The sequence below is a fragment of the Thermobia domestica genome, chromosome 3 (genome assembly GCF_964235325.1).
Source record: "Thermobia domestica chromosome 3, izTheDome1.hap1.1, whole genome shotgun sequence".
NCBI lineage: Eukaryota > Metazoa > Arthropoda > Insecta > Zygentoma > Lepismatidae > Thermobia > Thermobia domestica.
In genome coordinates this window covers 115,540,900-115,555,672 of record NC_137456.1, presented here as the reverse complement: position 1 = coordinate 115,555,672, position 14,773 = coordinate 115,540,900, and the positions used below count along the sequence as shown (strand labels likewise).

General features: G+C 33.7%; 1 protein-coding gene across 50 annotated transcripts in view; it reads left to right on the top strand.

Moving 5' to 3' along the window:
- Positions 1-14,773, top strand: part of LOC145680673 (uncharacterized) — a 613,323-nt gene that overhangs the window by 52,930 nt on the left and 545,620 nt on the right. The window contains exon 4 of one of the 50 annotated variants that reach the window (XM_081751474.1): positions 14,391-14,761. The exons of the other annotated variants lie outside the window; for them this stretch is intronic. Within the exon in view, the coding sequence (XP_081607600.1) occupies positions 14,391-14,760 (370 nt within the window). The 3' untranslated portion in view covers position 14,761. The remainder of the gene's footprint in view (positions 1-14,390; positions 14,762-14,773) is intronic. 50 annotated transcript variants of the gene reach the window in all.

Below are 14,773 nucleotides of genomic sequence, written 5' to 3'. Positions count from 1 at the left end.
AATTTAATTTTAAACTCTCGTTGTTGATTTTTGCTCTAATAAAGCCAAAAGGGTTTTTCTGTGTGTTTGGAAGAGATTCTTGCAGCTAATGCAACAACGATTTGGCAGTCATAATAAAGATAGAGAATCATGTAGTAACAAAATTACTGTATTGTTTGGATTGTTGTATAATGATGAAATTAATTTGAAACCAAATATTGTTAGAAGTACCTACCATCATCTGTGGTAACTTTCTGTAAACATGGAACACCCCTTGTTTATCAGTTATACTTCATTTTTTGTCCTTAGAGACACCAGTGTTCGATGTAACGTGCAAAAGATTTGAATGCATAAATATAACAATTATATTTTGTCATAAACTAAACTTGTAACTCTTTTACTGTACACAGATGTCTGTATAAATAATTATATGTTATTTTAACATAAAAAGGCTTTTTGAACGCGTAATTTATAACTTAACGTTAATGCGTTGTAATACCTCCTAAAGATGCTAATGGGGTTGTTAATGTGGTATCTAAATTTCTGAAAGCCCACTTTTTGTAAAGATACATAGAGTGCGAAAACCCTTTGTCACAGTTCCTATTTACAAGTGACGTATAATCATTATTAGTAGGTTTCACTTGATTCACTTGTGAAAGTACTTGAGAATTTCGTACACATTTTCGTACACAAAATGAAAGTTTTTGATTTGGAAATGGTAGTAAGCGTTAAAAAATCATTGAACGATATCAAATTGTTGATGCCAAACCCTAATAGCAACTGAAATATTCACATTATGGGACATACTTTTAGGATTATTATTATTATTATTATTATTTTTTCTTTCTTGCGCAGACAGGAAGTATTAAATTTCTTTCTTTTTCGTAACTATTGAATATTGTTCATTTGTTGATAGTACTATTATGTCTTTATGAAATCTACATCGCACTACTTGTTTATAATTGCTTTGTCGATTCGCCTAGATCACTTTTACATTGACAAAGACTAGAATACTTAGAAAATTGATTTGTTGTAAAATGGGGGATTAGCAACATCTGTATTGATTTTTATCATGTATGTGGCGTGTTTTCTTTAAAACTTGATTCTTTTTTTTTTTATATATATATATAGACAAAATTTCTTGTGTGTAATTATGTGTGTTATCAATATTGGCTGATCATTCTTTAATTTATTCGCTGATTTGCTGTATTCTTCTCTGAAATTTATTCGAAGTATTTCAGTAATTAGTACGTAGTGGCTCACTTAACTGAACACAGTTATTAGTGTGGAAATTCTTTACCAATTCTTTATTCTACTACTGAGAAGCGTGAGTAAAATCTGCGATTCCTGTAGTTCTGTCGTTAATTTGACAAATTAGAGACAAGAATTCTCAGAGCTGTGTGGACTTTTAGGTACAATATTTCAGTATGTAATATTGGGTGGTTTACTCGTCAGTTTTATTTGAATGGACAAAAGATCGTAGTGACATGCACTTACGGTTAGTATATACCTGCTTCATGTACAAGTACATTCCCTCTCAGTTCTTCTTTTAGTAGTTACTTTGCATATTGACGAGATCATGTGTAATTTCCGGTAACAGGCTATCTTCTGCTTTCGACAATGTTTGTACTCTCTTCGAATAATGTAAAATTATTTGCATTAAATCGCACTCGCGGAGTTTTTTAAATCTCGGCTTGACCATAGGAACGGAGAAGTATTTAAATCTTGTATCCTTAACGCACATTCTAAAAGCAACCTCTTTAAGATGAAAAACCGCCGTCCAGAATACGTTAAATGAGATAGAGTTATGCCATTTCAAACATTAGACTGCAACAGTCACTACAATGAAGTGATGTCGGAAGCATGTTAAAAAGGAGATGTCATTGCCACGTAGGAGCATGTGAAGAAAGAAATATCACTACCGCGTAGGTTGGTCGGAAGCGTATGAAGAGAAATTACTGCCATGTATATAGGTTGGCATCATGTCAAGTCGACACTAAGCGGTTAATTCAGTGGCGTTCTATTGTTTCACTGTGCTGTTTTGCGTTTCTAGTTGTTTTCTGTTAGTTGAACATCTTTTCTTTCTATGCATTAGAAAGAATCGCAAGTGCTGTTAAAATTTGTAGAAATTCTACAGAGAAGGTAGTTTATATTTCATAAAATGTATGTATTGTGCACATTAAATGCGAAACACTTGTTTCTATCAATAATGGCCGTCTTGTTGTCATTCTCCAAACATTGAGTCTTATTATGACAGTAAAATTATATAATTACCACTTTATTGGTATATATGCAATGTATTGTTCGTACTCTTTGTCGAAGAGAGTTATCTTCGATTTGTGATAAAGTTGTGTTAAATATGTTGGAGTACTATTAAACACTAAAGAAGAACAGCTGTAACAATCTTGTATTTGAAAATCGTCAAGAAAAGTTAATGTAGTATTATCTGTCGAAAAAAAATCCGAGAAATTGAAGAAGACTGAGATAGGATCTTTAGTGTAATACCGGAATACATCAGAAAAGGATTGCGGTTGATGGTAGGTACTTTCTTTTTTCAGATCTTGATGTATATTGCTATTTTACATTGGTATATATCTTATATAGTTTACACACAAACAAAACCAACTTTTTCTTCGCAGATCTAAGGGTAACAATTCAACGGTCTTGTGCCTCGTCATGATAATTATAATTGACTAATTCTTTGTAACAGTAGCAAGTTTCAGTTTATTGAAAATTTGGGAGTGGCCGTTAATGCCCTCTCGACTGTTTTACTACTGATAAGAGAAGTTGGTTTAGGTTGTAACTTAACTATGTGTCATTTTATTTGTCATTAGTGAACCTGTGGTTGATTGTACGATGTAAAGGCAGTATTCCATTTGTGCTTAAGGAAGTTGCAGCGTGTGTGCGTGTTAATGATTCGTCTGCAAAATGTAGCAACGTCCTGAGCAGAAATTCGGTAGACATAACTTGAACTTATTTCCAAAGCAAAAATCCAATGAGGTGATAAAAAGAGATGAGGGGACCATGAGAAACGGGGGCTGTAGCTTATCTACTTTTCGGAGAAGTACTAATGACGAGAATATCCGAACATCGCGAGACCCATGAGGGGCGTCCATCGTTTTGAAAACTGATAAATGCCTGCAACTCCTTCATTTGTGATGAAATATTGTTTTGGTATGTAATCTCTACATTGAAGAAAAATGGACCGAATTCATCTTAAAAGTACCACAAATGGGATGGGGATGTTCAGAACCCCCATATCCGTTCGTTATCACGGTTAAAATGTTCTGAACATAGAAAATAGCTTCATCAGAAAATAAAACACTTTATAGGTATTTATTGTTAATATTTTGGGGCGTAGAGATATTTATTGTCAATATTTTTAGGGCCCTTTCAAAATGTTACTCTCAGATCATCGACATTTTGTTACTGTGTCGTCCAGTTCGCAGAAAGTTATTGACACTACTGATCGTCCTAAAGCTTCCACCCCTCTCGGAATTCTTGGTTTCGAGGGAAGATCACGTCCATGTTAGCAACAAAATTTCCTTTACAAACTTATTAGCAACTTGCTTTCTTCATACGACAGTACGTGTTGAGCCGTTTACTGTGGTAGTTAGTGAATGTGAAACGAAATCTAAACAATATTGGAAACTAATATAATCTAAATAAAACCTTTTCTCTTGTGACAGTACGGGCCGAACGGCATAATCCTCCAGAAGTGATTAAGGTAGTCAATTTAGAAAGATAACAGAATAGTAACCTACATCATTTCTTTTCAACGTTATAATAATCCCTGCCCAAATTAGAACATCGTCGTATTTAACCTTTTAACAGCGTAAGGAATTACCAGAAACTGCTGTAAACACTATCGGACAAAAGCTAAAAGTAAAGCGTTAAGTACTTTCGCTAAACAGTTTATCAGATAGAGAGGAGTAGAAAAAAAAAATAAAGAAATATATATATATATATATATGAAGGGTCCATCTTGGAATGAACTGCACATATTTTTCTCTTATTTTTTTTTACTTGCTTTTTGCACTGAAGCCAAAGCGTTTATAGTGTGCTTTTAAGTGTTGTGTGGCATTGTTTTCTGGTAAATAATTCGTTTTCCGTGTCCACTTTGCAGTTTCTTTGTTCCAACCATACACACACAAACAATTAATGTGAAAACAGGCATGTTTATTTAATTTGTGATAATCAACAAACGTTTAGTAATATAAAAATTGTCATACAATAACTAGTAGTTTTGTTCTGCTACTTGTAATATTGAGTAACAGATTGCAAGTAACAGAACAAAACATTTTAACACTTAACAAATTATACCAATTTCAAAAGAAATATAGTGTCTTAATTTTTCAACCATCCTACATATAGAATGTAATGAACTATTTCATTACTATGAAATATCGTAATCTGTACGTTTAAATTCAACATTTGGAATACAGTGTGCATAGTTTGTATTATTCTGTTGCGAATGTGTTCAAAGAATGACGTGATAACAGTTTGTATGAAATGATGAGTCAGGTGGATTATTAGAAGTACAATTTTTCTTTTGCGGCATGAAGAAATATTTCGGAACCGAAGGTCAGTAGCCAAGGTAAGTGTAAAGTCACATTTATGTTAACTACACTTTTTACATAAAAGGATGTAGAAAGTACAGGGCTCATAGCGAGTCACTTTTTTAACTAAAAATTATTTTTTTTAAGTTGGTCACTAAAAGTTACCTTTTTACAAATTTGTCACTAAAAGTTACTTTTTTGGGAGGTAAAGTGACTTTTTCGTGTGATTTATGTTTTGCATTGGCAGTTTTCTAAGAAAAATATAAAAATAAATGGAAAAGGGCAGGAAGATGTTACTCATTACTCTTTTGAAAGCTTCAGTACTTGCTGCCACATGTGAAACAGTGAGCTTTATTCTCACTTCGGCTTTTATTCTTTCTGAAGCACAGTGAATGGTTGGTGGATGGTTAAGCCCTCAAGGTCGGGTTGAGAACCCTTCTGTGTCTATTCTTTCTTCTATCATAATAGTCTTCTCTCTTAATAGTTAACGCTCCGCTCAACGTTGTGTGTGTGTGTTTGTGTGTTTCATCATGTTCGTCTTGTGTTATGCTTGTTGCATATTCTTCTTAAGAGTATTTGAATATTTCATGGCTTTGAGAACTCTCAATGCTAAGCTAAATATAATGTCTGGGATGAAGAAATTCGGAAATAGGCCAGAACTGGTTCTACTTACTCAGAAGCTTTTTACATCTGCTAAGTCTGCTTACCGTAACTACAAAGCATACTTAGAAAACCTAAGAAAGGAGGAAGCTAAAACAAGAAGTAAAAAAGATGAAACAAAACAACAGAGAGAGAGAGAGGTGATGGAGAAATTGACGAAGGAAAAAAGGGACATGATGAGATTTTGGTTACTTTTTGGTCACTTTTTCGTGTGCTTTGGGTCACTTTTTCGTGTACTTTTTGGCCACTTTTTAACTATTTACAAGAGACCAGACCACTATGAGCCCTGAAAGTACTTCTGAGAAATATTTACATTATTTATCTCCTTTGTTTCATTAAATAATAATAAAAATAAATAAAAAATAAATGTTATTGTCACGAAAGTTTTCTATTATTGCTGATCTTAAGTGGTGAATGATATTTTGTTATAAATTAGTGAGTGTCTTCCGTCTTTTTAAATCTAAAAATTCTGCTGAAGCGTTGAACTGCATGTGAATAGTGTATAACCTATTCAGTTTCGCTGTTATATAATTTTGATAAGGTAGATAGTGCTGTGATAGAGGAAAGTACATGAAGATACCAAGGAGTGACTGTACGTCACCTTCAACTTAAGTGACAATACAATTACAATAGATACTTAAAGTGGTTATACCATAAGCCTCCAAACAAGTGCGATTATGGGAAAGCAGCGCTTGAGCAATATTGGTGGAATGTACAATGCGATTGCGTTCATGGCCTTTTGATTTCGTCCCGAAGCGCGCTAGGTACCCAAAGATAAAATTCTTCAGTATTAGAAGAGCATGAAAGGAACTTAACTGAATCTGTTCGTTCTGTTCGTTGTTCTGTTCTATTCTGTTCTCTTCATTGTTCTGTTCTCTGACAGTTTTTTTTTTTTTTTATAATTATTATTATAAAGGAAACTGATCTCGCGATGGTAGCAGAGTAAATGGAAATTATACGAGTAATGATATGACAGACATTTTGGGGGTATCTGGGAAGTGTTACGGACATCTTGATTGGCTGATAGTCTGTTTCAGCGTTTTCATTGGCCATTCTATTCTGGATTGGAGAATGGGTTGGCATTACTCGTACAATTTCTATTTACTCTGGATGGGAGTGTAATGTTCGCTATCTCGTTGGGAGTGAAACCGCTCATTCCCGTAGTGTGTATAAAATGGGAGATATAACGAAATGTGTAGTATGTCTGGGCACATTTGGCTAGTAACAGTACTTTTAAAACTGTTCTGTGTTTCTCGAACAGTAAATGTTCCTTGCTGGCCATATATTCCGAACTTCCTACTATACATTACTGCCTTCACACGATTGAACTTTGAACTTCGGAAAAAGGCAATATATATATATTTATTTATTTTCCAAGAACCAATCTGATTTTTCATAACCAAGGTTCGTTTCGAATCTTCCATTCGAATGACCACCTCTCATTCCGACCAACAGGATAGTAGAAGAAAAGCTGTGAGCTTTCTTTTAAGCGACATCTATAAAACAGGCACTTAACAATTGGACAGCACTTCCACAAAGCTCAAAACTTACGCAAGACGCTCCCGCCCGCTTGTCGCCTGGAATTTTCTGTATTCCGTGCGTAGTTTATTCGTGTTATAGAGTGTTTCTACCGTCTGATGGATTCTTCGCTCGCTTGTTTTAAATCATTATTGTCTCAGAACCGCTGTTAATAAACCACCACTGCTCATTCCATTAAAAATTTGTCGTTAAGATGGGTGGTCACTTAATAGAGTTTATTTTTTTTAATGCGTTATATTTGGATACGAAACATGTACAGTTCAGTACTGCGAATGTAGGTAGTGTATTTTCTGTCGGAAGAAAAAAATTGCATTTATATTTTGATAATTTTCATTTCTTTTCGTTATTTTAAAACTGCGAAAAGACCAACTACACTACTACTTAAAGTTGTTACGATCATATTTTACGAAGAAAGAAGTAATTATAACATTCCTCTGTGTACTGCATTTATTCCAAACAATTTCCTTTTTAACTGAGCCTGTGAACATATAAAATAAGTTGTGTATGGGCGCCTTACCTTCACAGATCGTAAAAATCGATATTTTATGTACTTGTATGGTTCTTAGTGCCTCTTGGAATGACACTAAGTAATCTCTATTCATTATCTGACTCGATGTTTTCTGGGGGTAAGGAAGATTGTAAAAATTAGTCTATAGTCTCATGATTTACTTCAGTGCAGCTTTCAGAAACTGTAGCCAGAGTACTTGACTTCGTAATTTGACTCTTTTTCGGTTTATATATAAAATTGAGAATAGTGACTCATTTCTTTGTATATATAATAATTCGTGGGTTTGACATACGAGTACTTAACGAAATTATTTTTTAAACCAACGGAGAACACTATATTACTTAAGAACTTTAGTTATTTGATTATAACAATTAGTCAGAATTTAATTTTTGTTGAACGTCTGTCTCTAGTATAAATGCCTTATACTTTTAGAGTTCGTTGTGCCAGTAACTCGGAATAAATCGACCAACTTGTACTGTTTTAGGAAAATCATATAGAGTTACATTATTTTTGCATCAAGGAAATTTGATTCAATGTTGCCAATTTATTCTCAACTTATTGATTAACGAAAATATAGCGGTAAGAATAGCTTTTCCTTTTGACTCTACAAAGTATATACATTATGTTCCAAAGTATGGGAACACCCAAATAAAAGGCAGGATTTAAAAAAAATACGAAAGTAACACTAGATTAGTATTACAGGCGAGGAAAAGAGTTTTATAACATGTGATATCGATAGCTGCCATCTTGAAATATGCCATTTTGAATTCACTTCCATTTTGTTAAATGGAAACCATACTTTGTGATACTCTTGATCTCATCTGAAATTTTCTCAGGAATTCCATGCTAAATTTGTTTTTGTTTTACCACGTACCATGACGAAGTTATAACTGCCTTTTGGTTTTCACAACGTCTGTCACATATCACATATATCTTCCGATTATTAAGGAATTTGTTCGATGTGTTGTGCATTCCGTTGAATTGTTATTCTTTTTTTCTCATTCATCCAAAACCTTGCCCAACGTACTTGCAGATATGCTTGCACACATGTTTATTATGCGTTCCTGGTCAATATCCCGAATTTTCACTGAATACACAATGGACTTGAGATGTCCCCAAAGATAAAAATCTAGGGGAGTGAGGTCAAGGGGACGTGATAGTCACTTCACAGTATCACGCCTACCGATTCACGAATTAAGAAACTGCACATCCAAATACTCACGAACACAATTTCCATAATCCGAGGCACACCATCATGTTGGTAGAAGACAGGGAATCTATCATCTTCAGATAAGAAACATGTCCTAAAAGGTTTCCCTAACTATACTACTAACCTATAGTGTTATTTTTGAAATCCTGCCTTTTATTTTGGTGTTCCCGCACTTTTGCACCATCCAAGACAATTCAAATTTTTGAGAACATATATATAATACCTCATATTCATTTATATATTATATAATTCTGCAATTAGTAATTCTTAGAAACTCAGATAATATTTTACAGACCAAAATAGATAGCCAATAATTGTTGCGTCAACGAAGAAAAATATGTTCATAAATCGTCCTGTATGACATGACTTAGAGTACGTTGATTTTTTTAAACTAGTTTCAAGTATTGGACTGTAGTATCAGGAGTTTTCCTTTCCCATGTGTTGATGTTATTCCGGTTTACATGTTCCGACAAGTGAAAGACTTTCTCGCCGTTGAAGGTTAACTTTCTGCTTTAACTCTCTTCCATGAGTGGCTGCATTTTGGAGCAGATTACTGGACTCCATTGTTTGGGTAATTGCTTACAGCAGGTGCAATTTATACGACTTCACTTGTTAACGTTTTCGAAGAATTTTCCATATCGTTGTGTACGGGATGTTGATCTACCGGCTTGTCTTCTAGGCAGATTTTGTGAAACTGTTCTGGAAAGACTCCATCATTTGTGTCACACTCTTGTGTTATTCCAGGCTTTACGCAACGCTTACCTTATACAAAATACTCTTTTCTTCGAATTTATTGTACTGCTTTAGCATGCTATTGTAGAGGGATTGATCTTTCCAGTGCTTGAAAAAAAAGATGCTCAGTACACACTTAAAATGTATGTACAGCCATCTGTAATCTGTGGACTGTGAGCACGGTGTGCCATGAAATTTATTTGAAACTGGTATATTATGAAATATCCCAAATTTCCCATTTCGTAACATAGGAATTCACTGAAGGAGAAATCTTGACAAATTCGTTACAAAATGTTAGTCCAGCTTGGTTCTTCTTGAGTGATGCACATCAGGTTTTGTTAAACATTAATGACCTGCAAATGTAATTAAAAACGTTTGTTTGGTTCCAATGAAAGTACATACATATTAGTATCCAAGATAATAGAACCCTGTCATATATCGATTACTGTGATTACAAACTGAAATTTCACTAAATCATAATATTTAGTTGTTTTATTTATTTATTTATTTTTTTTTAAATTTCTTTCCGTGGTCATTTGTTGTTGCGAAATATTTGAAAACATGGAAATATAGTGAAACCTGTAGCTTTGCCATTTCTCTAAGGTGGACATCTGCCTACCCTGTTCTTATAGAACCTGCATTTTCTTGTAAGACTTCGTATTGCTTATTACTCTGGAAATTGTCAACTTGTCTAACTTGGAATATGACCGCATTGGAGCACTGTTGTTCTTATGCCATTAATATTAAATTAATCTGTATGTTGGACACTTATGTTACCTACATTTCGTAGAAACGCTTTCAGAATATCATTCATTGTTGTATGTTTCGGGAGACCAAGAAACTCAAGGAGAAAGGGGGAAATCTTGCCAATTGATAGTAACTTTTCCAAAATACAGCAGGCGGTGCTACCGGTCGTTTCTTTTATGTCTACTGTCGGTGAGTGTATGAAATGATCGGCGATACTCAGGTTTCTCATTATATTGCGTTATATTTGGTTGTTCAGTCCAAATAATTTTATTGAGATATCGGCGTCGTTAGTTTCTTTTCAAGATTTCGAAACTTTTCCGTTGTAGGGTCTTGCATGAAATTGACAACACATTACAACCAGATTCAAATTTCGAAGTATTAAAAACAAATCGTTCCACTCTTTGCTGGTTAATCCATTAAAGCTATTTTCAAACGCATAGAAGTGTCACTTTTGGTATTTCGCTACTAAAAGGAATAAGATATTTCCTGGAATTGACATTGCTACTGGCATCTCCTGTCGTAGTTGGAAGGGAGGAAACAAGAAAGAATGTGCCGTAGTGTTTGTAGGTAATTAGTATTCCGAAATCACAACATTTAAGACATACTGTGCAAATGACAAACTAATATTGATATTTATTAATGTGGTGTTTTTATATTGTATGAATAATTTTTGCTACGTAACATGTATAAAATACAAATTAATACATAGGTGATGATTAGTTATTGCATTAGAAACAGTTATATTACAGTGTACAATAGTTTTTGCTGCAAAATACACTTACTTGCTGTAAGTTGAATATATCTCTAAGTGGGCTACTTTTCAGTGAACTATAGTGGCCAACATAGACAAGTTCACTATACTAGTAATCACTAAAAGTACACTGGAAATGTACTTTGCAACACCGCTTATACGTATATATACTTTTATTCATAGCTTTCTTAAAAATTATTTTTTTTCTCTGCTGTAGCAAGTTTGCGAAAATTTAGTGACAAAGATAATTGGTTCTTTCAACTTACATGATATTTTATCTACAGACTTCCGAGTTTTGCTGAAGTATATGTGGATGTAAGTAGAAAATGACCCGAATAAATTTTTCGTAATCTTTTTCAGTTGTGGACAAATTATTGAAGAAGAAGGTGTAAGAGATTATAGCTTGGCTAACAAATACGTTTGTTCATACTGCCCCAAGAGGTTTTCTCTTCGCAATTATTTAATTATACACCAACGTGTGCATACAGGAGAGAAGCCTTACTCGTGTAAAGTATGTGGTAAAAAATTCAATCAAAAAAGTAACCTAAACACTCACTTCAGAATACATACACAAGAGACACCATTTCCTTGTGAAAAATGTGGAAAACGGTTTAAGCAGAGACAACACTTGAAAGTTCATTTAATGGTTCATACACCGGAAAAACCATTTTACTGCCGAATATGTTCAAAAAGTTTTACCTATGAAACTGAATTGAAACAACATGGAATTCTTCACACTCTTTGATGTATATCTTACGTAATGTTGTGTAGGATTTTACGGAGCAAAATCATTTATAAGTTAAATAAATTTTTGGAGATTTTTTTTTTTTTTTTTTTTTTTTTTTTTATGATTTAAGGAGCTTGCAACTAGGCTAATGGGAGCTTGAATAATTTGCTGCGCCTTTCCATTACCTCACAGGAATAAGACGCTGTACATTTTAATATTTAGTACAAAAGTACATGTATAGCTCCCTCCTGTCTATATCGTTAAGACATGTGCCTTCATCACAGTATATCCAGTTTCAGTTCCTGATGGTTGCTCATGTGGTTTGAAACTCATGAAGCTGTAGGACCACGTTTCAAGTCCAAACAAACTAAAAGTGTAAGGTACTATTCTGCTCAAACTTTCGTAGTAGTTACATAAACTCAAAATGTTTTTAGTGGTGTTGATTTTAATTACAGACACGCAATGTACGTGCCATCTATTATGTAAAAACCAAGACTATAATCCAGCTCCAGTCAAATCTTGTGAAGATTTGGTAAATCTGATGTATATTCCTTCACCACCCGGAAGCGTGAATGATCTTCAGAAACACATCAGTGCAGCTATGAACTCCGTTACATAGGTTACTATTTACAAAATTTGACTGAAGCTGGATTATCAACTCAATGGTTTTTACGTAACATATGACGCACACATCAGGTGTTTCTATTCTAATCCACATCAAGAACATTTTAAGTTTATGTAACTACTACGAAAGTTTGAGCAGAATAGTACTTTAGTATTAAAGTTATACCCTTTCAAATCAGGGACTGTTTTTGTGCTCAACCTATGTATATATATAATACACACACTAATATAGTGTATTATGAAGATGGATATGGATATAGCTATAATGTAAATGTTAGTGCTCAGTGACACGTTGTTACCGTAATTGTAACCACACTTAAATTGTATTGCTTGTATCACTTACATGATTCTTTTTATTAAACTGTAGGTTATTTATTAAAATATACTTTCATCTTGTAACAGAAGATCTTAAGGAAAACTAGAATGTTTTTATTTCGTTATGATTCATCTAGCTTCTACAGAATTGACCTCTTTTGAGTGTAAGTCTGAGTATTTAAATTTTACGGAAATGTAGTCTTTAATTGCACTGAATTACCTTCTGTTGATTCGTATATATATTTTAAAAACTTGTTGAATATACTCTTTCTATCTTCAGTTTCTTCGATGTTTAGTGTTATCACTATTATTATATCTAAACGATGATATTTTGTAAGAATAAAATAAATCAAAATTAAAACATAATTTTTTTTTTTTACAGAACTCTGTATGTTAAGGGGTTGATATAAAATGAGAACAACTATTTATTAGTTTACAGTTGATTTTTCTAGAACTTTGAATTAAGTTATTGTCAACTGTTCCCAGCGTATAGATCTCAGTGTGACCAGCTATTTGAGCGAGAAATCGAATAATGACCAAAAAAGTGACATATAATTTGTCATTCTCGTATGAATTTAATTCATAAGGGTGTAATGTGCTTGTCTGTACTAACGTGCACTTCATGTTTTACCATCATCGTATAGATGTTTCACTATGACATTGCATAGTATATGAAAGTTGGAAGATAGAAAAGCTTTTGATTTATTTCTGATACTGTGTATAAACTTTTTATTGGTAAAAAGTCTGTAAATTCGTCTGTCTGTTTTCTAAAGAAGGAGAAATCATTAAATTTTAAACTTAATTGCGATCTAGTAATTAGAAAGTAGTGTGAAGCAGTGTGGTCAGAGATTTTGAGATTGTTGTGTTAGAAATATTAAAATACAGAAAAAACTAAGGATTTGTAAGTTTACTTGTTATGTTACCTCCTCGAATTCCTGAAATAAAAATAAAATGTATTTAAGAGAGAAAATACGGTTGATATTTATTATATATAAAGTAATTGTAATTTTTTCAAAGAAAGAAGTGAAGACTTGTGATTATTATTAACTAACTCTATGACCTATGGAACGCGGAGGTTCAATGCCGCATTCACAAAAGCTCTCCACTGGCTTCTATCCTTAGCCAACTGGATCCAGTTTCTACTTTGTATTCCTATTTCTGCGAGTTGCGTCTTAATATTGTCCTCCCGTCTGCGCCTCGGTCTTCCTAATGGTTGTTTTCTGATTGGTCTTCCAGTCAAGACATTGAAAGCGTTTTTGACCTGCCCACCTGAGTTTCCTAAACTTGATGATCCTAACAATGTTTGGCAAACCGTACAAATTATGTAGTTCCTCGTTATGAAGTTTCCGCTATTCCCCATTCCCGTTCCTCGTGGGTCCGAATATACGTCTCAGGATCTTGTTGTCAAATACTTTCAGTCTATGTTCTTTTTTTAGAGAAAGCGACCATGTTTCGCAACCATACAGAACAGGCATGATTATCATTGTATATATTTTAAGCTTCAAATTCCTCGACAGAATTCGCGACAAAAAGAGATTTTGAACTGAATAATAACACGCTTTTAGTCGACATTTAATTTCTTCGTGCATATGATTTTCGTCTGTTAATATTGATCGTAGATATTTGGAAATATCCACTTTATCAAAAGTAATATTTAATATTTTAACGCATCCATAATTTGCCTCATTACGATCCCGACACACTTCCATGTATTTAGTTTTCTCTACATTTACTTCTAAACCTATGTCCTTCAAGCGTATAATAAGACCTTTGCAATTCTTTCTATTATTCTCCTGTCATCCTCTATTAAATTCGATTATTATTATTTGCAGAAATGCTAAAATAATCGATCTTTCGCTTGCGCACATCAACGCAAAAGTTCTTAATGCTTTAGTGTAATCCTTATCAGTATAGTTAACTCTTATATTATAATATGAAATCAGAAGATTGAGTAAAATGATAAGAGTGTAGTAGCTTGCAAATCTTTCATCTACTAAGTGGAACCTATTCGAGTAAATTTCCTAATTGATTTCTTGCAGTTACGTTGGATCTGTGGTGGATGTTCTAAGAAACGAAAGTTCTGTTAAGAGGTACGTTTGTTCCGTCTGCTCAAAAGGTTTTGATTTTCGTTGTCGCCTACAGCAACACCAGTTAGTGCACACGGGACAGAAGCCATACTCTTGTAAAGTATGTGACAAAAGTTTTAATCAGAGGAGTAATCTGAACACTCACATGAAAAGCCATTCAAATCTTTCACCATTTGTTTGTGAACAGTGCGGAAAATGTTTTAAAGTGAAGAGTAGCTGGAAAAATCACCTGTTATTAGTACATATGCAATATTGTAGAATTTGCTTACAGCGCTTCACCTCTGAAACTGATTTGAAAGCACATGAAGCAATTCACAAGTGATGTAAGTAAGAAG